General features: G+C 34.5%; 1 protein-coding gene across 8 annotated transcripts in view; it reads left to right on the forward strand.

The window, feature by feature from the left end:
* Positions 1-23,720, forward strand: part of FAM13B (family with sequence similarity 13, member B) — a 77,311-nt gene that overhangs the window by 16,565 nt on the left and 37,026 nt on the right. For 4 of the 8 annotated variants that reach the window (XM_010844458.1, XM_010844462.1, XM_010844460.1 and 1 more), the window contains exons 5-8: positions 1,290-1,467; positions 1,767-1,908; positions 6,574-6,669; positions 8,573-8,733. In XM_010844458.1, coding sequence (XP_010842760.1) covers positions 1,290-1,467; positions 1,767-1,908; positions 6,574-6,669; positions 8,573-8,733 — 577 coding nt within the window. The remainder of the gene's footprint in view (positions 1-1,289; positions 1,468-1,766; positions 1,909-6,573; positions 6,670-8,572; positions 8,734-23,720) is intronic. The other 4 variants (XM_010844461.1, XM_010844464.1, XM_010844463.1 and 1 more) reach the window with 1 other exon arrangement.

The raw sequence follows: 23,720 nt of genomic DNA on the forward strand, positions 1-23,720 counted from the left end.
GAAGGAAATGGCAACCCACTCCAGTGTTCTTGCCTGGAGAATCTCAGGGACAGGGGAGCCTGGTGGACTGCCATCTGTGGGGTCACACAGAGTCGGACACGACTGAAGCGACTTGGCAGCAGTAGAAGCAGAAGTTTAGAAGAAAACAGAAATTCAAAAAAACATTCATTCAGGGACTGTTCCAACCAGTTATAAAGACAGAGTACCTGGGCAGTCGATAATGTTATGTAATGTAGAAGAATCTTTACTGGTTGCATTTTAAATTTTAAGTAAAACTCATATGACCGTAGCCGTTTCTGTTAACTTCTTAGAGTTGTGTTATTTTGTAGAGATGACCAATATCATGGTCATAACCTTTTACCAATAATTTTTCCCCCCAATAATTATTTTTAAATTAATTTTAAGGACCTCAAGAAAAATACAGAATGAAAGATAATTGGGTTAATTTTCCCTATTAGAGCAATTAATTACTTCATTTTGAGGTACCTCTGAGAAATTACTTCTCCTCTTTGGGACCCTCACCAGTCAGTGGGTTGATACAGACCTAATTTCTGTTAATGAAAACTTATTGACGTAAACACAGGACCTGTCTTCTGGTAGCTGAAAATTCACTTGGTAAACCGAGAAGAGGAATTTGGGTTTTGTTTTTTTTTTGCTGCATCATGCAGCATGTAGGATCTTAGTTCCCTGACCAGAGATCGAACCTCCTGCATTGGAAGCCTAGAGTCTTAACCACTGGATTGCCAGGGAAGTCCTGGAATGCATCCTAATTTATTGATAGTTCTGTTGATATTGCTGAATTTAATTGTCCTTTTCAGAATGTTAAAAGAAGAAAGTGTTTTTTTACTCTGTTTCTTCCTTGTTTTTTTTTTTTCAGATACTGTTAGCTGGTTAAATTGCTTCTCATTTTTGCTTACTAGTGGTTGGTGTTGAATGGTATTGACGAGTACGTTTTGACTTCTTAGAGTTGGCACTAATTTGGAAACACATGTACAGTCATGCAAAAGACAGTATGTTGAGAATTAAAATAAGCTCTAGGATTGGAGCCAGTGAATAATAGATGAAGAAAACATTCTCTAACAGTTGAGGGGTTGCATTCCTTCTCCAGTTCTTCCACTTAATAAGTGAAATGCAGAGCCCTAAGGCATTTGGCCTCTAGTAGAGGAAGTGAAGAGGTTTTGAATTATTATAGTAAACTGGTGATGAAGGTGGAGTAATGTGAATCTGGCAAAATATCTGAGCTTTGCTTTTGCTTCATTAAGAAAAAACCCTGTCATTATGTTTTATAGATTATAATAATGAAGATGAATTTGGAAGAAAGTTGAGGTTCCTCTTGCAACAGCTTCCACCTGTTAATTACAGTTTGTTAAAGTTCCTGTGTAGATTTTTAGCCAATGTAGCATCACATCATGAAGAAATTTGGTCAGCAAACTCTTTGGCTGCTGTCTTTGGTCCAGATGTCTTCCAGTAAGTTTTTCACAAATTTTTGTTTTATTAAATAACATTGTATTTGTGAAATAGAATCATCATACTGTCTCCCAAGGGTCATAGGTTGCTTGATGAACCATCATTTTTTATAGTAGATCTGATTAATCCTCCCAGTATTTCTGTGAACAAGGTACAAATTAGGTTGGCTTTACAGATGTTAAAACTGAGGCACAGAATGGTGGCATAAATCACTCAGGTCTATAAAGTGACTCAGTTTCTTCAGACTTTATCTGTGATGGATTTAAGGACTCTCAATTCAGTTTGGACTTTTCTTTTAGTATTTACACAGATGTGGAAGATCTGAAAGAACAAGAAATAGTAAGCAGGATAATGGCTGGACTTCTGGAAAATTACTATGAGTTTTTTGAGAATGAAGAGGAAGATTTTTCATCTAATGATTTGAGTTCAATTACTGAACAGGTGAGACTATTTTAAATATTCTACTTGGAGGGAGGTTTTTTTCATTTGGTAAAGAATATGCTCTTAAAGGCTTGGCCCAAACTTATGTGGACTTTTTAAGTACTAAAAGTTTAGGACGTAATTTTCTTGGTTATTATACATTATCATAGGTGGTATTTCCATGTAGTATATGAATGTGATTTTTTTCTGAACAACTTCTTGTCGTCAGTTTGGATAATATGGAAGAGGAATCGAAACCAGAGATACGCTAGAGCTTTTGTGGGTTTTCTTGTGTTTTTCTTTTGTTAAATTAAGCATTGTTTATTTTGTAAGAGTAGTGTGTTTTTGTTTTTGCAAAGAAATTGCTAGCATAGAGGAATGTAGGCAAAGGTTGAGAATTAGAAGGTAGAGGGAAAGGTGGTATATAAAATTGACACAAACTTTTAAAAATGTTTTTTTGATTGAAGTAGCAAGTCAGTGCAGCAGTGTAACCATCATCATATTAATTCCCATTAGGGAAGCATCAGGAGAGTAATAGTTTAGGTTGCAGATGTTTTAAATTTTGTGGCTCTTGAATATTAAAACCCATTTCTCAACAGTGTATTTTGTTGTTACTGTTATGCCTTAATGGTTGAGACTATAAAAGGGTCCTCATTCATTTCTTCTTTATGAAGTGAGAATATTGATTCTGAGTAATTGTTTTTGACTGTAAAGCCACATTAATCCAGACTTCTCAGGTTTAGAATTCATGCTTTAGGTCTGTCTGGAAGTTTTTCTTGTGTACTTAAGTGAAATGATTTGTCAAGCAAACTTTTATATTAAAACCTATAATGTTATTTATATTTTGAGTGTGGGGTGGGGCTGCTACCTTTTTAAAAATAACTAATAATTCACCTGGTTAAAAATAAATAAGGTAAAATATATAGTAAAATGTCCTATTCGTACCTGTGCCCATCCTCTCCCTCTCATTGGTTTTTGAATGTGTTTTTCCAGAATTTCTTTATGCAAATGTAAGTAAATATTTCTTAGAATTTTTAATATTTTTAATTTAATATTTTAATTTTTATGGAAAGTAGCATACTTTACATAGTATTCTACACATTGTTCTTTTTTAATCATTTGACAATGTATCTTGGAGATCTTTTATTGGAATGTAAAGAACGTAGTCTTTTTTTTTTTAATATCTGTGTGAGTAAGTTCTCTATTGTATGAATATAGCATATAATTTATCTGATTCATAGTATCTGTATCCACTTGAAATGGTGATAGCACATCCCAGTTTTCTCAGAGGCATCGTAGTTTATATCTGCTTTCTAATGTAATTATTAGAAAGAAATAATAAAAAATTATAATATAATATAATCAAATAATAAAAATTATTGTTATTTTAGTAGCTTCCCTTTTCACTTTCAAATGTATCCAAGTTTAGATGATAAATTATATGGTTATGCTGTTTATTGATGGACAGTGGATTATTTCCCTTCATTTGTTCTTAAACTATAAAGCAGCATCTCTTGAATGTTTATCATACATATTTTCATTCATTCTTATAGGTGTTGGCTTTGATTATGTGAGGTAGGAGTTTTATTTCCTAGGTAGCCCAGCTTTTATTTAAAAGGGTTTCTATACCGTTGTGAACTTTTATAGATAAGTCTTTTTAATAATTGGGAATTATACTTTGCTTAGGTTTGTTTTGTGTTTTTAAATGAAGTTTAGTTAATTTACAGCATTGTGTTAGTTTCAAATGTACAACATAGTGATTCAGTTATACATGTTACACATTCAGTTATGTAGCTAACTTTTTTCAGGTTCTTTTCTCCTTTTTCAGGTTCTTTTCTCTTATAAATCATTATGAAGTATTGAGTATAGTTTCCTGTGCTATATAGTAGTGGTACACAGTTGTCCCAAACTCCTAATGTATCCCCCCCCCCCACCACCACCTTTGGTAACCATAAGTTTGTTTTCTATGTCTGTGGATCTATTCTATAAATATTTATTTTTTTTAAGATTCCACGTATAAGTGATATCACATGATATTTGTCTTTCTCTTTCTGGCTTACTTCACTTAGTATGATAATCTTTAAGTCCATCCATATTGCTGCACATGGTATTATTTTGTTCTTTTTTATGGCTGAGTAATGTTCCATTGTGTGTGTGTGTATGTATCAGTTACATGTGTATATATGTATCAATCACATCTTCTTTATCCATTCATCTGTCAGTGAACATTTAGATTGCTTCCATATTTTGGCTGTTGTAAATGGTGCTGCTGGGAACACTGGGGTGCATGTATTTTTTCAAATTAGAGTTTTTGTCTTTTTCAGATACATGCCCAAGAGTGGGACTGCTGGATCATATGGGACTCTATTGTTAATTTTGTAAGGAACCTCCATACTGTTTTCCATAGTGGCTGCACCAGTTTACATCCCCACCAAGAGTGTAGGAGGGTTGCTTTTTCTCTACACCCTCTCGAGCATTTATTTTTTGTAGACTTTTTGATACTGATCATTCTGACTGGAGTGAGGTTAATACCTCATTGTGATTTTGATTTGCATTTCTCTAATAATTAGCGATGTTGAACAGTTTTTCATGTGCCTTTTGGCCATCACATGTCCTCTTTGGAGAAATGTCTGTTTAGATCTTCTGCCCATTGTTTTTGTTTTTTTTTTTTAATTTTTATTGTACTGTATGAGCTGTTTGTAAATTTTGGAAATTAATCCCTTGTGAGTTGCATTGGTTGTATTCCACCCCCCGCCCCCATTCTGTAGGTTTACTTTTTGTTTTGTTTATAGTAAGTTTAATTAGGTCTCATTTATTTTTGTTTTTACTCTCAGAAATGAAGCCAAAAAGCTATTATTACAATATGTGTTAGAGAGTGTTCTGCCTCTGCTTTCCTCTAAGAGTTTTATGGTATCCAGTCTTATATTTAGGTCTTTAATCCATTTTGAGTTTATTTTTGTGTGTGGTGTTAGAGAATGTTCTAATTTCATTCTTTTACACGTTGCTGTCTGGTTTTCTCAACACAACTTATTGGAGAATTTGCCTTTTCTCCATTGTTTAGTCTTGTCTCATTTGTCATTGATTAGTTAGCTGTAGGTCGGTTCCTTAAATTTTTTATATTTTCTTCATGTAATCATTTTTACCATTGTCTGACTTTCCTTCCCTCTTTTTCTTCTTCCTTTCCTTTCTTCCTCTCCTCTCTGTTTTCCAGTATCAGAAACTATTAAGAAAACAGTAATAGATGTCAAATTATAATTTACCATGTATAAACTGAGGATGAATACATATGTATACACACACACACATATATATGTTATATATGTATTTGTGAGATAAATCAAGTCCGTAGAATTTGTAGCCTGAAACAGTGCTCCATGGAACTTCTGGCATATTTTTTTGAAGGTTTCCAACTATACAGTATGTGACATAAGAAACTTGATTAAAATAAAGAACTGACACAGCTGTTCAGAATTATTTTTGCTGAAAAGAAAATGACAAGAAGAGGACAAGTGAATATATGTGCCTTAAATGTTTAATGCTTTTTGATATCCATATGAACTCTCACCTTTGGGGGATTCTGTGTGCCACCTTTCTTTTCATTTTAGTTCAGTAGTTAATTTTTTAAAATAAAGTTAATGGCTGCTGAAAATGAAACAACATACACACATTTGTGTTACTCATTTTCTACTTTTCTGAGATGATTTGACTTATAAGAAACTGATGATGCCAATTTGATCTAAAGTTTGTATTTTGACTCTTCTAAAGTCTGCAGGGTATATTTTGATTATGTTTTACATTGTGGTATAATTCTCTGATATTTCTATTATCCTGCAGCTTTCTTATGTAAACTGAAATATATTCATAGCTCACATATATTGCATTTATATTTCTGTATTTTTTTAAGCACTATAAAAACTGACTCAAAATATATTGTGCTTTACATTAAATAGTTGTGGTCAATTAACACCTGTAAATAATGTTGAATTCTGCAGATTTGACTGTGAATAGAAAAGAGGATATTAGCATATTGAACAGAATATGCTCAAAAAACAGGGTAGTGTAATGAGTCCTGAGAGACAGCAAGGTATATCACTTATCTTGGCTCATGTTGCTAATCACCAGAATCTATTGTCTACTTTTCTTACAGTTTGAATTATAACTGGATTTCAATAGTACAGATTTCTGAAATTTCTTTTTTAAGGTAGATTTCATATCTTTCATATTTGACTTGTGAAGCTGAATTGATCAGATACTGAGTGAAAGTAAAATCTCCTCAAACTCAGCACCGTTTGGTTGCATTTTAAAGTTGTTATAACTTAAATGCTGCTAATTTGTTATCCACATACATAAAGAGGTGGGCAGACCCGGCCTGTCCTGGCAGTGCATTGGTTTTCCCCCTGATTTTGATATTTGAGGAAAGCAAAACTTATTTAGCACTCTCTACTTTCAGAGTTTTATCCCATTAATGCAAGTATTTGGCCATTAGGTCCTTTTCAAGGTAGTAGATTTTTTTTTTTAATAGTATGAGAGGTCTCCTTTGATTGGAGATGTTGAATAGGAAGTGTTTGAGTAATGACTCAGAGTCAGAGAACAGATTCTGTGTATGGGATCCTTAAATGATTGCAAATCCAGTAGAGTGGTTTGAAGATGTAGGTGATAATTATGTTTCTTTATACGTTTGAGAAGGCAGGTAGCAGCGTTCTCCACAAGCTGGAGTCTGGAGAGCAGGCATTTCACGAGGTCCTAGAGAAGGGAATTACAGCAGTCAAAGAAGGAAGAGATGTAAGTATGGCTGAGGGTTTTCCATAAGTGAAGTTGAGTCAGGTGCCTATATAGGGTAGGTTCAGAATAACTTATGAACAGAATATTGATAAGCAGAAGGTCAAGTTGATAAGAAGAGGATCAAGAAGAACTTTTGAAGCTAAGTTGTGGAGTGATGGAGCATTTTTATCTAATTTTTACTCTTACCCAAACCAATTTAATGAATTTTTACTGCAAGAAATTACACTAGAAGGCCTGGGGTGAGGGGTGGGGGAGTGAGAAGAAAGACCCATAGGCAATTGATTGTGTTCATGTCCTATCTTAGTTGATGGTTACTGGTGAAAATGTTAGGAAATATCTATTAGTTTACATAAAGCTTATTGAATCAAATATATATTCATTATAATTGAGTGTAAAGTTTTAATGGAAAGAGCTATTGACCGTAGACAAACTGATTTTAAAATCGGTGATGTAACATTAAAATTGCAGTCCTTCTGAACCAAAAATGTGTGTACTGAATAGTTATCTATTCTCAGTTTAAATAGTCACGTTACTTTTTTTTTTTTTTTTGCAGTCATCTAATCTTGTACTCAAACCTAAGAACAGTATTTTCTTGCCAGTTTTTTTCCTTGGATTATCAAGTAGATATTAATTAAGTACATTCTTGATTTTAAGTAATTTATTAAATACATAGATAGAGAAAGAGAGTAACTTTCCATTTCATCCAGTTTAAAAACTGACCTGTCATTTGAAATTTTCACCTTTATGTATAAATCTAACTTCTCAGTTAATCATTTCTGTGTGTGTGTTAGTCGCTCAGTCGTGTCTGACTCTTTGCGATCCTATGGACTGTAGCCCACCAGGCTCCTTTGTCCAAGGGATTCTCCAGGCAAGAATACTGGAGTGGGTTGCCATGCCCTCCTCCAGTAACCACTTAGGCCAATGATTTTCAGTACTTGTTAATTAGGAGTTGGTAGAGTATCAAAGTATAATTACCTTCTGATTCAAATTTTCATTTCTGAGAATCTTGTAGCAATTGTTGTATTTGCCTGTCAGGAAAAACACTAGTGTTACATGTAGCAGTAATTATTCTAGGTATTGTCAGCCCATTTGGCTAGAATGGATAGAACTATTTATGTTTACTGTTTAATGTTTTTAATGACTAGTATTAATTTATAAAAAATGGTGTGATTTTATGGCTAGTTTCTTCTATGGGATAGCTTAATAAATGTTTTTCATTTGAAAATATTTTGTTCGTTTTCCTTCTTAGATATTTGTGTCTTTTTAATTAGAATGATTATTTGCTTATGTAGCCAGTTTGATAATAGAAAATGTTTTACAGCCCCTGACAGAAAGAGAATTATAACCTTGAGTTGTGCTTCATGGTAAAAATAGTGAGTTCTTCCTTGTTGTAAGGTCCAGTTTCTGCATGAAGAGCTGAGTCTGAACCATTTAGAAGTTAGCCATCATTTTCTAAAACATAGTTAAGACCTTAAGGCAAAATTTCTGTGCCCTTTTTTTTCCTACACTTATTCTGTGTTAAAATCACTTGTTCAGTGCACTTGGAAATTGGAGAGGTCAGTTTAAATCTTCGTTGTAGCTCTTAGATTTACAAATCTGATTGGTTAGGAAATGAAGCTTTTTAAATGTTACAGTGTGCATGCTTTTTCATAGTTTGCAGTCTTATTCGTATTCCTAGTGATATACTAATATAATCATTACCTTCTGCTTTAAAAATATTATGTTTGGTTTGAAATTTTACTCTAATGTGGAGAAGTTGGCAGATACTTTGTAAGGGAAATTAGTCTTAAGGAAATGAAGCTGAAAATGAGTTGTGTTTAAATTTTTCTTAGAATAGTATGTTTTAGATATCAGTTAACAGTTTCATTAAATTTTAATTCTCGGTTTCCTCTTATTTATATAGGTTAATGAACTTTCTGAGGAAGAAGAAGAAGATGAAAAGCTGGAACATATAGAAGAACTTCCAGAAGAGGGTGCAGGAAAATCAGATGACATGCCAGAGGTGGTACAATTAAGGATGACTGAAAACATCCTGGAACCAAATAGTGTTACAGCATCAACAAGGTAGTATTTCATTTGAAAGGACTAATTTTTGAGCACTTCATTCTGGTTGTAAATTTACTCAAGCACTAAATTACACAGATTATAATGATATATGAAAGATTAATTTGTATATGAAAAAGAACAATAAGAATGTTTTAAAGAAATAAACTGGTTAAGGCGTTTTCAGCTATTAATACCTTCTAAAAAATAATCTCTTATGTATATTTTCTCTTAAAGTTAATTTGTTTTTGTATTATTAGTGTATTAGTTGGGTTGTGTAAAATTTCAGAACCTTTGAAAGTAGAATTGCTAGAGAAACATATAGTGGTTGAGTTGACTGTATTTCCAGCTCCTAGGCACTAGATTGAACTAGGCTTTGAGAAGAGGACTCTGTGATTCTTTAAGATGGTGCTTTCCAATCCTTTCATGTGTAAAGTGCTATTAAAGATGGTAGGCTGGAGGCACTATCGTAGCACATGGGTAGGACCATTGGACACAATGTTTAGGAAGCATTAGAGAATTCAAGAACGCCCCATTCATAGCTCTAGGTTTGGTAAATTCTGTCCTAGTTCTCTGTAAAGCTCCATGGTTTTCTAATTAGGGGGACGGTTACTTGTTTAGGCCACTAGATGTTTTTCATTAAATTTGTGTTCAATAAAATAGTGATTTAAAAAGTAGAGAAAATAATTTGATTAAACAAATATTTAATTATTAATTTAAATATTTAATTACTAATTAATTCATTTAAATAGTAATTTAAGAGACAACAAAATATTTAAAAAATAACTAGTAATTTAATGAAAGAACTATTCATTGTCATCTAGAAAAATTGTAAAGTAGTTTAAAGTGTATACTTCTAAACTTTTGTTTAGTTGCTAGGTCATATTTGACTCTTGTGATCCCATAGACTGTAGCCCGTCAGGCTTCTGTGTCCATGATATTTCCCAGGCAAGAATACTGGAGCAGTTTGCCATTTTCTTCTCTAGAGGATCTTCCCAACCCAGGGATAGAGCCCATGTCTTCTTTATTACAGGCAGATTCTTTATCACTGAGCCACCAGGGAAGCCCATACTTCTAAATACAACTATTAAATTGTCTCTTTGGGACTCTATATTTTTATATTAGTTATAGTTTCTTCAGACAGGAAGATAATTTTGGTATATTAACATGTTTATTCACCTTTTTGGTTGTGGTTTACTTGCTAAGTCGTGTCCAACTCTTAAGACCCCATGGACTGTATGTAGCCTGCCAAGCTCCTCTGTCCTTGGAACTTGGAATTTCTCAGGCAAGAATACTGGAGTAGGTTGCCATTTTCTCCTCCAGTTCACCTTTTTGCCCCTGGTATAATTTTTTGTTTGTACTTTTCTGTTTACATGATATTCTTAATTCTATGTTAGATATATATGAAAATACTTATAAGCTATATGCTAAAGTATTTAGCTATGTCTTAATTATGTATTTACTTTAATTCTTTTTTCTGATCTTTGAGTTATTCCAGCTTACTCTACAGCTTTTGTTCTTAGGTCCTTTTATCCTTCTTTTGGCTTTTTCCAAATAAATTTGGAAAATTCATTAGGCTCAAAGAGAAAATTTTCCTGTGACTTTTGATAAGTATTTCCAGACTGCTTAAAATACTTGTCTCAGTTTTCATTACTGTTAGCAGTATTTTCTTGAGCACCTGAAAACAATAGATTTAAACTGGTGTTCTTTATTTTCTTTGAGTTATGCTTGCCGATAATGTAACCTCTAGCTACATGTGGCTGTTTAAATTTAAACTTAATTAAATAAAATTTAAAAAATTTCCACAGTTGTGCTAGTCACATTTCAAGTGCTCAATAGCCGTATGTGATGAGTGGCTAGCATAGTGGACAGTGCAGATATAGAGCAGTTCTATCACTGTAAAAATTTCTTTTGGATAGTGCTCATTTAGAGAGGTGAATTCGTTAGGCATATTATTTGTTTACCAGCAAGGTTAAATATTGTTTGAAATGCATGCTGCTAATAGTTTCTTTTTTTGGATCATCTGTCTAGCTTTATAGAGGATCCTCCTTCCTTCCAGCACAGCCATTTTTAGATGGAGTCATTGGAGATTTGAGGGTAGTCAGGATTCCTTAATTGCAAATCATAGAAACAGATCTTGGCTAATGGAAAGAAAAAAGATAATTTATTAGAAGAATGCTGGATAGGTACCAGATTTGAAAGGAAAAGCAGAGAGAAGAACATGAGAGCTCTAGAGAATTTAGTATAAAAGGGTCATGGAAGAATCTCTTCAGCATGTGGCTGTTGCTGTGAGATTTCAAACTACTTCCTTGCATCTGTCATTCTGCTCAAGATCAGATTCCTGTCGGGTAACAGGGGAGAGGATCTGGCATAAATTGGATTGTGTGTCCATTCCCCAACCAGGGTAGAGGTGAGTCATTGTAAATTATGCATGTATCAAGAGCATTGGATGGAGGGAAGAACTAGTTTGCCACTGAAAAATGGGGCTAATACCAAAAGAAAGGGGTCAGGGTATCAGGCAATACAAATAGATGTATCTGTCACAGTGGTCTTCTAGATTTAGTGCTGACCCCTATAAATTTCAGTTAGTATTTATACATTAAATTTTAGGTTTGGCTGATTGAGAGCATAAAGGCAAAGAACACATTCATCTTAAAAAAAATTTTTTTTTAAATTTTGTATTGGGGTATAGCCGATTAACAATATTGTGATAGTTACAGGTGAACAGCAAAGGGACACAGCCATACATATACAAAAATACATTCACCTTTGATGAAAGAAAGGTAGGCAAGAAATATCCTAGAATGCATAGGACCTAGAAAATAGGGAGCTCTTAATAAATTCATTTTAGGGAATTAATGGATACTGTGTTGCATGAAGCTAGTGATTGAACTTTTGCTAACTAAATGTCTTGTCTTTTTTTTTTCTTCTGTATTTTATGTATTTTGACTTTGCTGGGTCTTTGTTGCTGCACATGGGCTTTCTCTAGTTGTGTGCAGGGGCTACTCTTTATTGTGATGTGTAGTCTTCTCATTGCAATGGCTTCTCTTATGCAGGGCACGGACTCTAGGCTTATGGTCTCAGTAGTTGAGGTCTGTGGGCTCAGTAGTAGTGGTTTGAGGGCTCTAGAGCACTGGCTCAGTAGTTGTGGCCCATGGGCTTAGTTGCTCCATGGCATGTGGGATCTTCCTGGATCAAGCATCAAAGCTGGGTCCCCTGCATTGACAGATGGATTCTTAACCAGTAGACCACCGGTGAAGCCCATTAAAGTTTTGTCTCTTTGAGTTTTCCTCTGAGGTAGCTTACAAATATTTTATGGAAGTATTAGATAACCTACTTTGTATTTCTGTGGGAAGATATGTTAGAAACCTCAGGGAAATAAACATTAAGTGACAATTGAGCAATTCTTAAACATTTTGGTCTCAGATGTTATACTCTTACAAATCATTAAGGACTCCAAAGACTTTTGTTAATGTTGATTTTATACCTTTGGATATTTACCATATTATAAATTAAAATAGCATAAACTGCTGGGTGTATTCTTTGTTGAGTTGTACTTTGAAAGATGCTTAGGATTTGTAGCTGAAGTACAGCTGTTTATGATCCAACAGGTTTTGTTGTTGTTGTTGATAGATTTCTCCTCCTTTGTTAGTTTTAAGTCATTGATTCTCAGACTTTTTGGTTTAGTTTGTGGATCACAAAGAATTGTTACTATGGGTTATAGCTATTGGCATTTACTCTTTTGGGAACCCAAACTGACAAATTTCTTAAAGTAGTAATGAACTCATTACATGTTAATGTAAAACTTTTTAATCAAAAGTAGCTTTTTCAGAATCTTCCAAGAATCTTTAGTGAGAAATTTTTTAGTGGCATTGTTTACATTTTTACAGATCTTTTTCATGTCTAAGTTGATAGATGGTAGCTAGATTCTCACATTTTCTTTGGCATGTAATTTGTTGCCATCTGTTATTTTGGTTTAAGTATGTGAAGAAAATCTAGCATTATATAAGTAGGTAGCTGGAAAAAGGTAGAGAATTTTTATAGTCTTTTCAGATAATTGTGGATATTCTTTGACAGTACACCAAAACTCAATAAGTTGTAGTTTATTAAAGGTTATTTGTAATGTGGAACCCGAAAGCATATCTGAATTTTTCATACTCTGATCCATTGGTCTCTCCTGTACTTTGAGAGAATCTTTTAGCCATGCTTGATTTTGTAATATGGTATATTGGTATTTTGAAAAATACTGCCTTACTGAGTTATTCAGAGTTTCCAAATAGTGATATTATATCAAAATATATATTCTTTAATATCACCACTGATTATATCAAAAGTATCTTTAAGTATTAGTATGCTATTAAGCTTCTGGTGGAGGATACAGATTTTCCAGAATTCTAATTTTTGTTGGAAAACCCAAATTTTATTAGTTCTGTCTTGCTTATTTTTGAGAAAATTTCTACCAGATATTCAAATTGGAATAACTATAATCTGTCAGTCTATCTTTCAAGTAAAAATGAGTGTTTCATGCTAAAAGTTAAGCTCTCAACTCAAACAAGACAAGCATCATTCCAAGCTGTGCAGCAGAATTTGCTTTGTGTGTACTTCCTATTTGTCACACCACATATTGAAGTATGTTCAAGGGCTGAGATAAAATTAATAATATGTATTACTTCTTCATCAAGGACTTGTTCCTTTTAAAAAAAGATTGCAACTGAGTAGTGATGAGGAATGCACTGGGCATGGTTTGTTTGGTACCACTTGCCTGAACCTTATGCTAAGACCCAAAGCAGTGTTCTTCTACCATTGATTTTGCATCATCATGCAAATATCAGCACAGTGAAATGTTATGAAAAAACAGTTTTGATCTTTGGTTCACAGACCACTCTTACAGAACCAGTTTAAATATTTTCTACTACTTGGTTTAAATATTTGTGTATGGGTTGTACTGAGTGACTTATTTATGCATCTGTTATTTCTATACATTGTTTGCCATTAGCCGTATTTTGTTAAGATTGAGCCAAGTGCAGAGTGGAAAAAATGGTGGGATTTAGGGTATGGGTAACCTAGGTTACACAAAAAAGCAGAAGTTTTGGTTACTTCTGAGGCTCAGTCTTACTCAAGAAGTACAAGGAAATCCCAAGCTTGTTTCTAAAGTGTGTTGTATCTGTTTAGATGAAAAATGATTGCTTTATATTCACACGTTTATATACGACTTGGCTTTATTTAGATATTCAAATGTTAGGGGACTCTTTACCTTTTAATAGAAAATAGAGAGTTCTGTAAGAGTTCTTTATTTTCACTGTGCTTTTCACAGTCTGTTTCCTAGACTGTATTGAAAAGGTTTATTTTGGCTTGAGGTTAGTTAACTTTTAATTTATATTGCTTCTAGAACTACAGATCAAAACCCCAGCTAATTGGCATTATTGTAAAGTTCATTTAAAATTGTACTTTTAATGCCTTGCTAAAACTTGGAATTTATAAAGAATAAAAAGTTTGATGCTCTTTTTCATGTGCTGTTGCTGCTAGGGCTTCATTTTTGTGAGCTCAATAGTTTATGATGGTTTGATTTTAGGTGTAATGCAGGAAAGAAGATGTAGTGGTTAAGGAAGAATTCCAAGTTGAGGAGTTTGAGACTGGTTTGCACTTCATTCTGTGGATACCTTATATGTTGAAATCCCATGGACAGAGAAGCCTGGCAGGTTGCAGTACATGGGGTCGCAAAAGTCAAACACAGCTTAGCAACTAGCACTTTCCTATTGTTGAAGAAATGTCCCTTCAGCTGATTATAGGTGCACAAGAAATGTAGTAGTTACTTTTTCCTTTAAGCCCAGTAACTAAGCAGTTTGCAGAATATTTCAATTGGTAATCATTTCACCACATTATCGCTAGCTAGGTTCCACTTAAAAGGGAAAAGAGGAAGAAAATGTACTTGGTGGGAGTGTCAGAAATGTTGGGTGGAAAAAAGTAAAATTTATGCTTTGGGTCAATAAGATAAATTGTTAAAGTAAAACAATTTTTGAAGTTTCAGAGCATAATAAGAACCAGACAGGTTCTCTTCCTCCTTCCTATTGCCCTGAAAATGATACATGGTATTTTAAAGACTTGTGGTTGTTATAACTTACTAACTTTCTAATAGTGAGGAATCTTTTCAATTTACTGTTGTCATAGGTATAGGGTATTCCCAGATTGATAGGGAAAGTGAAGAAATGGATTTTGCTTTTGATTGGAAAGGAATATGTGGCTTTTGTTTTGTTTTATATATTTACTTTCCAAAACTATAGTTTTTGAAATAGTCATTTAGTGGGGCTCTGGCATAAATTATCTGGAAATCATCCTTATTTTAGATTGTAAAAATTAACCACTAGTGCCTTTCTGATTTGGATAATGAGTAGTAATAGTTCTCTATTGTTCATCTGTTTTAGCAATGTCATATTCGTCATAATTTATAGCTCTTGATATAGTAGTGATTAATGAAAACAAACAGACGTTTTTCCTTTATAGTAGGTTATGCTTAAATATTTTTATAGAATAAGCCAGATTCAGAATTTTGTCCCCCTTTCCCTACCTCCCACCGAGTTGCATAGTACTTGGGAAAAAATTTGTGGACTGTTGATTGGGTCCTTGTCAATAGTGACCTCATGTTGCAGCCTGCTTCCGTTTAGACTGCAGCTCTGATGGCTCAGCAGTTTTTGTAAGCCCATCACCATCGTTTATGGTATTTGAAGTTGCTTTACTTGATGTTTTTGTTAGGAGATTCCACCGTGTTCAGAATGGCTTGCAAGGCTCTGTTACCCAGGTAAAGTGATCTTTTATCAGATTTAATTGAAACAGAGCTTCAATACTTTTATTGAAGTATTATTTGTAATATTAAATATTTACAGTTGGGAAATTAAAATAGTAGTAGTTCCCTATGATAATTGTATTTGATTACAAAAAATTAGTAATTGGAATAAATGGCTGCAAGATTGATTTTATATTCTCAAGAAGGTCCTGTGATTCTAGGCAGATTTTAAAATAGAGTTCATAGCAGAAGGGAGAAAAAAGGTCAGAGAATCACTATAGTCTTCAGCGTTACACTTAGTTGTAGCCTGAAATAACGTGTGACCCTTGTGATTTATTGTTTGTCCTTTTTGTCTGATATTCCTTGTCTGGTGGTTTAATGAAAAGAGATTTTTAAGTGGTCTTTATGGCATCTGTCTATAGTACCTGAGTAATTTGACCTTGAATTTGTCAGCATTTATTCTTTGTGTATCTTTACTAATCAGAATTCACCTACTTAACATTATTTTGCTTCGGCTGCAGATGCATAGCCATATTGATAAATCTTTTTTTTTTTTTAGCCATAGGTTTGTGTTAGCTTTGGTTTGTACATAAGTACTTTATTCCCCACAGAACGTGGCAAAAATCTGAAAATAAAGAATAATTAAATTCTTTGAAATATGAAAACTAAGTCAGTCCTTTGCTCTTGAGGAATTTTGAAAACAGTTTTACAGTCAACTTTGTAGCCTCAATCTGACTCATTCAGTACAAAATCTATGTATTTGATTTGTTTACTATAGCTTTTTGGGGGTAGGGAGAAGGTTCCTATTGAAAATAGCTATTTATTTGATTGTTCTAGCTTGTTCTTCAGGGCCAAAGAATCTTTACTTTCATTCTAATAATCTGGCTTGCTGATGAATATTTTTACATATATTTTAATTCCAATAGCGTTTAAAAAGGAAAGGAAACTGAAAGATCAAATCCTCTGGCTGCCCTCCAAATTTAAGACCATTAGAACTTTTTTTCTGTTTGACTTCTTTGGATAGGTGGAAAATACGATTAAAGTTTAATCTTTTGGGAGGCTAGATAGCTCTTGGCCAGTGTTTCTTACATTTATTAGTATGGATAAGAATCATCACTGATGCTTCTTAAAAATGTAAACTCTGAGGTCCTACCTCAGGTTTGGAGAGGAACTGAGGAATCTCCTTTCTTTTTTTTTTTGGAATCTCCTTCCTTAAAGCTTTTTTTTTTTTTAAACTGAGAAAGAAATCAAAGTTACAGAAACGGGTGTAAAACAAATGTATATCAAAACAGGTTAGTAAGAGCAAGTATTCAAATATTCTAGAGTTGGAAATAAACACTGAAAGCACCCCAATAGCTCTCACAATCCTGATCTCCTTACTTTTATGGCAATCACTTTTTTCTATATTTTGGAGCTTCATGAAAATTATATCTTGCTATATATGTTTTCTTGATCCAGCTTCTTTCACTGAACATTTTATGAGAGATTTCTCTATGTGGTCACATGTCACTGTGGTTTATTCATTTCATTTGTAAAGTATTCCATTTTATGATTACACCATAGTAATTCAGTTTACTGTTGCTGGGCAATTAGATTATTTTTATTTTTGACAATTGTGAGTAACATGCTATGTACATTGTTGTACACATCTTCTGGTACTCACATGCATGCACATTTACTGTCTTTATACTTGAGTAACTATTGATGAATTGTTTTTCATGGTGCTTCTCCAGTTCACATTCCCATTAACAGTGTGTGAGCATTCCCATTGCTTCACATTGAGTATTTCATTGTCATTTTAATAAGATTAATCCCCTTTTCATATTTGTGAGGTGCCTGGTCAAGCCTGTTTCCTATTTTTTATTGGGTTTTCTTTCTTATTGAAAAAGGAGCCCTTAAAAAATAAGTGTTGTATTTTTCTCATTGTGTTATACCTTTTCCTTCTCATATTGTGCCTTCTGATGAATAATTCCCAATTATCTGCTAAACTGCTGCTGCTGCTAAGTCGCTTCAGTCGTGTCCGACTCTGTGCGACCCCATAGACGGCAGCCCACCAGCGTCCCTGGGATTCTCCAGGCAAGAACACTGGAGTGGGTTGCCATTTCCTTCTCCAATGCAGGAAAGTGAAAAGTGAAAGTGAAGTCGCTCAGTCGTGTCCGACTTTTAGCGATCCCATGGACTGCAGCCTACCAGGCTCCTCCATCCATGAGATTTTCCATGCAAGAGTACTGGAGTGGGGTACCATTGCCCAATTATAATTGTAGATAAAAAATTCTGGCAGAATTCTGTTCTTTATTTTATGGCTGAGTAAGATTCCATTATATATATATGTGTGTATGTATGTATACATGTACCACACCTTCTTTATCCATTCTTTTCCCTTTGTGGTTAAGGCTTTTTGTTCACTGTTTAAGAAGTCTTTTCCTAACTATATACTCCTGTCTTGTAAAAGTTGCATCTTTAATCTTCCTTGTTTAGGTCTGAAATCTACCTGGGATTGATTTGTCTGCAGTGTGTGACAGATGCCAAGTTACCTTTTCATTCTAGATACTGTTTTTTTCCCTGCTTTCTATAGTGGCACCTTTGTTCTAAATCAGGCATGGGTCTGTTTATATTCCGTATGTCTGTTCTTGTGCCAGTGCTATACTGTCTTATTTACTTTGGTTTTATGGTTATTTGAAGTCTAGAATAGGGTCCAAATCTCCAATAAAATAACATTGTCACTTCAGGAGAGTCTGATATAAGAGGCCCATGGATTACATCCCTGTTTAAGGGGTAGTTAGAAAGCTTCCATATTCTAGTTTAATCTTTTATTAGTGTATGTGTATAATTATAAATAATTATAATTATAAAAGCATTTATTAAATATAAGCATTTTGATACATGGTTGCACACATACTTTATGTACTTTCTCATGTTATGTTTCCAAATTTTATGAACATTAGTAGTTTAAAAATGATACATTGACTCTGTAGCCTAGTCCATTTTATATATTTATTTGCTGATATTTCTTAAAAATAATTATGCAAATATAGTAAAATTTTAAAAAGTTTTTTATTGACATAGAGTTGATTTATAATATGGTGTTTCAAGTGTACAGCAAAATGATTCAGTTATATGTATATATATTTTTGTCCAGATTTTTTCCTGGTTATTACAAGACATTGAATATAGTTCTCTGTGCTATACAGTAAATCCTTGTCTGTTCTATATGTAGGGTTGTGTATCTGTTAATCCCATACTCCTAATTTATCTGTCCGTTCTCCCCTTTCCCCTTTCATAACCATAAGTTTGTTTTCTGTCTGTGAGTCTGTTTTTATTTTATATATATATTCTTTTGTATTATTTTTTATATTCCACATATAAGCGATATCATAATAGTATTTGTCTTTGTCTATATGACTTATTTCACTTAGCCTAATGCCCTCCTAATCTATCCATGTGCTGCAAATGGCAAAATTCTTTTCTTTTTTTATGGCTAACTAGGATTCCATGTGTGTATGTATGTATACATGTACCACATCTTCTTTATCCATTCATCTGTTCATGAACCTTTAGGTTTCTTCCATAACAGATAATGCTGTTATGAATATTGGGGTTCTTGTATCTTTTGAAATCAGGGGTTTTTTGTTTTTTGTTTTGGATATGTACCCAGGAGTGGAATTGCTGGGTCATATGGTAGTTCTGACTTTTAGTTTTTTTGGAATCCTCCATACTGTTTTCCATAGTGGCTGCACAAATTTACATTCCCACCAGCAGCGAGCTGTTGTTGTTTAATCACGTAGTTGTGTCCAACTCTTCTGCATTCTCATAGACTGTATCCTGCCAGGCTCCTCTGTCTGTGGGATTTCCCAAGCAGGAATACACGAGTGGGTTGCCATTTCCTTCTTCAGGGGATCTTCCCAACACAGGGATCGAACCCACATCTCCTGCATTGACAGGCAGATTCTTTACCACTGAGCCTCCAGGGAAGCCCTAATAGTATACTTGGGTTCCCTTTTCTCCTCATCCTCACCAATATTTGTTCATTTGTATTCTTTTTTTGTAAATTAATGTATTTTTTATTGAAGGATAATTAATTTGTATTCTTTTTGATGATAGCCATACTGACAGGTATGAGGTTTCTCTTTGTGGTTTTGATTTGCATTTTGATCAGTGACATTTTACTGAGTGATTGTTTATCTTTTATTTGATTCTTTGTGAAGTGTCTGTTGTGCACATATCCACTAGTATTCCATTGATAACCTAACCTAATAAAAAAGAGGAAGAAAATCTTTCTGGGAGGATGAATAGATAGCTAACAATGGCAAATTTGGAAAAATACAGGAATGTAAGCCCTATGAAAAATTAAAACATGGCACAAGGCTTTAGTAACAGATTGATGGAGTAAGCAGTTGAGAATTAGAACTTTTGGAGAATTTGTTGTAAGATAAAGAAGGAGCTCACCAGAAATCACAAATTAAATGGCAACAAGAATGATGTTAGATTTATAAATTTTCTTCACATCAACATATATCAACATGTCAGTTGATATATGTTGGTATTAAAAGTATTAAAAGGTATTAAAAGTAAAATGAGTGTTTCTAAATAGGTCAAAAATTTACTAAACTTAGAGACTGCTCATCTTACTGAGAAAAATATACCAGATTTAACTTTATGAAACAGCAACTCATAATCAATGAAAAATCAACACATCATTGTAGTGGAATGTCAGAAAAGTATCTGATATCCTAGTTGACATTTAAACACTCTTTGGGGAAAGCTTGATTTGCCATATTTGGTTTTTTTTTTTTTTTTCCCCTGTAAGTCACTAACTTTCAGCTCATCTGAAACTGCTAGGAAGAAACTGATGGCTACACTGTTCTTTGTGCACATATATGTGATTCCCACCCGCCACCCCAGCCTTTCCTGATTTCAGAAATGAAAATGATGAAATGATTTCATTTAAATATAAAAAAAAATTAGGTACTTTACTTGAGGGTATCAGCATGAAAGCATTTTGCTAAAAATAATTCATTCATGAATAATAGATTGAAGGGATTAGATCTGATAGACAGAGTGCCTAAAGAATAATGGATGAAGGTTCGTGACACTGTACAGGAGGCAGAGACCAAAACCATCCCCAAGAAAAAGAAATGCAAAAAGGCAAAAGGTTGTCTGAGGAGGCCTTACAATTAGCTGAGAAAACAAAAGTGAAAGGGAAAGGAGAAAAGGGAAGATATACCCGTCTGAATGCAGAGTTCCAAAGAATAGCAAGGAGAGAGAAGAAAGTCTTCCTATAAGTGATCAACGCAAAGAAATAGAGGAAAACAATAGAATGGGAAAGACTAGAGATCTCTTCAAGAAAATTAGAGATACCAAGGGAACATTTCATGCAAAGATGGGCACAATAAAGGACAGAAACGGAAGACCTAAAAGAAGTGGAAGAGATTAAGAAGAGGTGGCAAGAATATACACAACTATACAAAAAAGATCTTCATGACCCAAATAACGTTGATGGTGTGATCACTCACCTAGAGCCAGACATCCTGGAATGTGAAGTCAAGTGGGTCTTAGGAAGCATCACTATGAACAAAGCTAGTGAAGGTGAAGGAATTCCAGTTGAGCTATTTCAGATCCTAAAAGATGATGCTGTGAAAGTGCTACACTCAATATGCCAGCAAATTTGGAACTCTCATCAGTGGCCGTAGGACTGGAAAAGGTCAGTTTTCATTCCAATCCCAAAGAAAAGCAATGCCAAAGAATGTTCAAACTATGACACAGTTGCACTCATCTCACATGCTAGTAAAGTAATGCTCAAAATTCTCCAAGCCAGGCTTCAACAATACATGAACCGAGAGCTTCGAGATGTTCCAGCTGGATTTAAATAAGGCAGAGGAACCAGAGATCAAATTGCCAACATCCAGTGGATCGTTGAAAAAGTAACAGAGTTCCAGAAAAGCATTTACTTCTGCTTTATTGACTACGTGAAAGCCTTTGACTGTGTGGATCACAGCAAACTGGAAAATTGTGAAAGAGATGGGAATACCAGTCCACCTTACCTGCCTTCCGAGAAATCTGTATGCAGGTCAAGAAGCAACAGAGAACTGGACATGGACCAACGGACTGGTTCAAAATTGGAAAAGGAGTACGTCAAGGCTGTACAATGTCACTGTTCATATTTAACTTATATGCAAAGTACATCATGTGAAATGCCAGGCTGGATGAAGCATAATCTGGAATCAAGATTGCCAGGAGAAATAAGAATAACCTCAGATATGCAGGTAACACCGCCCTTATGGCAGAAAGTGAAGAGGAACTAAAGAGCCTCCTGATGAAAGTGAAAGAGAGTGAAAAAGCTGGCTTAAAACTCAACATTAAAAAAACGAAGATCATGGCATCTAGTCCCATCACTTCATGGCAAATAAGATGGGAAAACAGTGGAAACAGTGAGAGACTTTAATTTTTTGGGCTCCAAAATCACTGCAGATGGTGACTGCAGCCATGAAATTAAAAGACACTTGCTCCTTGGAAGAAGAGCTATGACAAATCTAGGCAGCATATTAAAAAGCAGAGACATTATTTTGCCAACAAAGGTCTATCTAGTTAAAGCTGTGGTTTTTCTAGTAATCATGTACTAGAAATGTGATGATGTGAGAGTTGGACCATAGAGAAGGCTGAGCACTGAAGAATTGATGCCTTTGAACTCTGATGTTGGAGAAGACTCTTGAGAGTCCCTTGGACTTCAGGGATATCCAACCAATCAGTGCTAAAGGGGAGCAATCCTGAATATTCATTGGAAGGACTGATGCTGAAGCTCCCGTACTTTGGCCACCTGATGCGAAGTCTCATTAGAAAAGACCCTGATGCTGGGCAAGATTGAAGGCAGGAGGAGAAGGGGACGACAGAGGATGAGATGGTTGGATGGTATCACTCACTCGATGGACATGAGTTTGAACAGGGTCTGGGAGATGGCAAAGAACAGGAAAGCCTGGTGTGCTGCAGTCCATGGGGTCACAATGAGTCGGACATGGCTGATCAACTGAACTGAACTGAATTCGTTCATGAAAAATAGCATAATATTGGCAGTTAAAAAAAACTTTTTTTAAACTAGAGAGGTTATGTGTGCCAAAACAGGTTGGTTAGTGTTGTCTGATAAAGCAGTTGTGCAATTTGCTATTGATGTGTTTAAGGGAGACCTGAAGATTATTGGATGAATGGTAAATGGTGTTCATTTCATTTCCTACAGACAATCCTGATAATATTAACCTCTGATAGACCTTCTTTCTTCCTCATGTTGGTTAGAGTTTGTGTTGGCACATTTTACAGAGTATTTTCATAGAACTGATTTAAATTTACTTTTAAAAATGATTCTTTTCATTAAGGAATCACATGCATACAGAAAAGTTCACAAATCATAAGGTCATTGAATTACCAGAATGAACTCAACTTGTATAATCATAGCATGGGTTCTTGCTTCTGTCCCTTCTCAAGTGCTACCAATCTCTCTTCTCCCACAGTAGCCACTATCTAACTTTGATTATTGTACATTAGTTTTTTTCCTCTTACTGACTTTTTTCCTTAGAAAATTGACTTTACCGAGACATATTTTTCATACAGTAAAATGTATTCATTTTATAAGTGCTGGTAGTTGCTCAGTCATGTCCGACTCTTTGCGATCCTGTGAACTGTAGCCCACCAGACTCTTCTGTCCGTGGAATTCTCCAGGTAAGAATACTGGATTGGGTAGCTGTTCCCTTCACCAGAGGATCTTGGATCTTCTCGACCCACGGATCAAGCCCAGATCTTTTGCTTTGTAGGCAGATTCTTTACCATATGTGCCATGGATGTATCTATTAACAACCATAGCATTCAAGATAGAGACTGTTTCTGTTTCTTCCCTTACTTCTTTATAATTGTACTCCCCCTGCTCCCTGCAGTTTCTGGCCCCAGGCAATTACTGATCTGCATTCTATCACTACATAGATGAATTTTGCCTGTTTTAGAATTTCATATAAATAGAATCTCACAGAGTAGGTACTCTTGTGTCTGGCTCTTTTTGCTTTGTATAATGTTTTTTGAGATTCATGTTAATGCATGTGTCAGTTATTCAAGACTGAATTCAAACTAGAATTAAAAAAAATTCTAAGTATATTCCATTGTAGGGATATTCCACACTTTGTTTATGCATTTACCTATAGGTTGTTTATGCAATCAACCTATAATAGGATTGATGACTATTTTTGGC

Source organism: Bison bison, unplaced genomic scaffold, assembly GCF_000754665.1.
Source record: "Bison bison bison isolate TAMUID 2011002044 unplaced genomic scaffold, Bison_UMD1.0 scf7180017864203, whole genome shotgun sequence".
In the NCBI taxonomy this organism is placed as follows: Eukaryota; Metazoa; Chordata; class Mammalia; order Artiodactyla; family Bovidae; genus Bison; species Bison bison.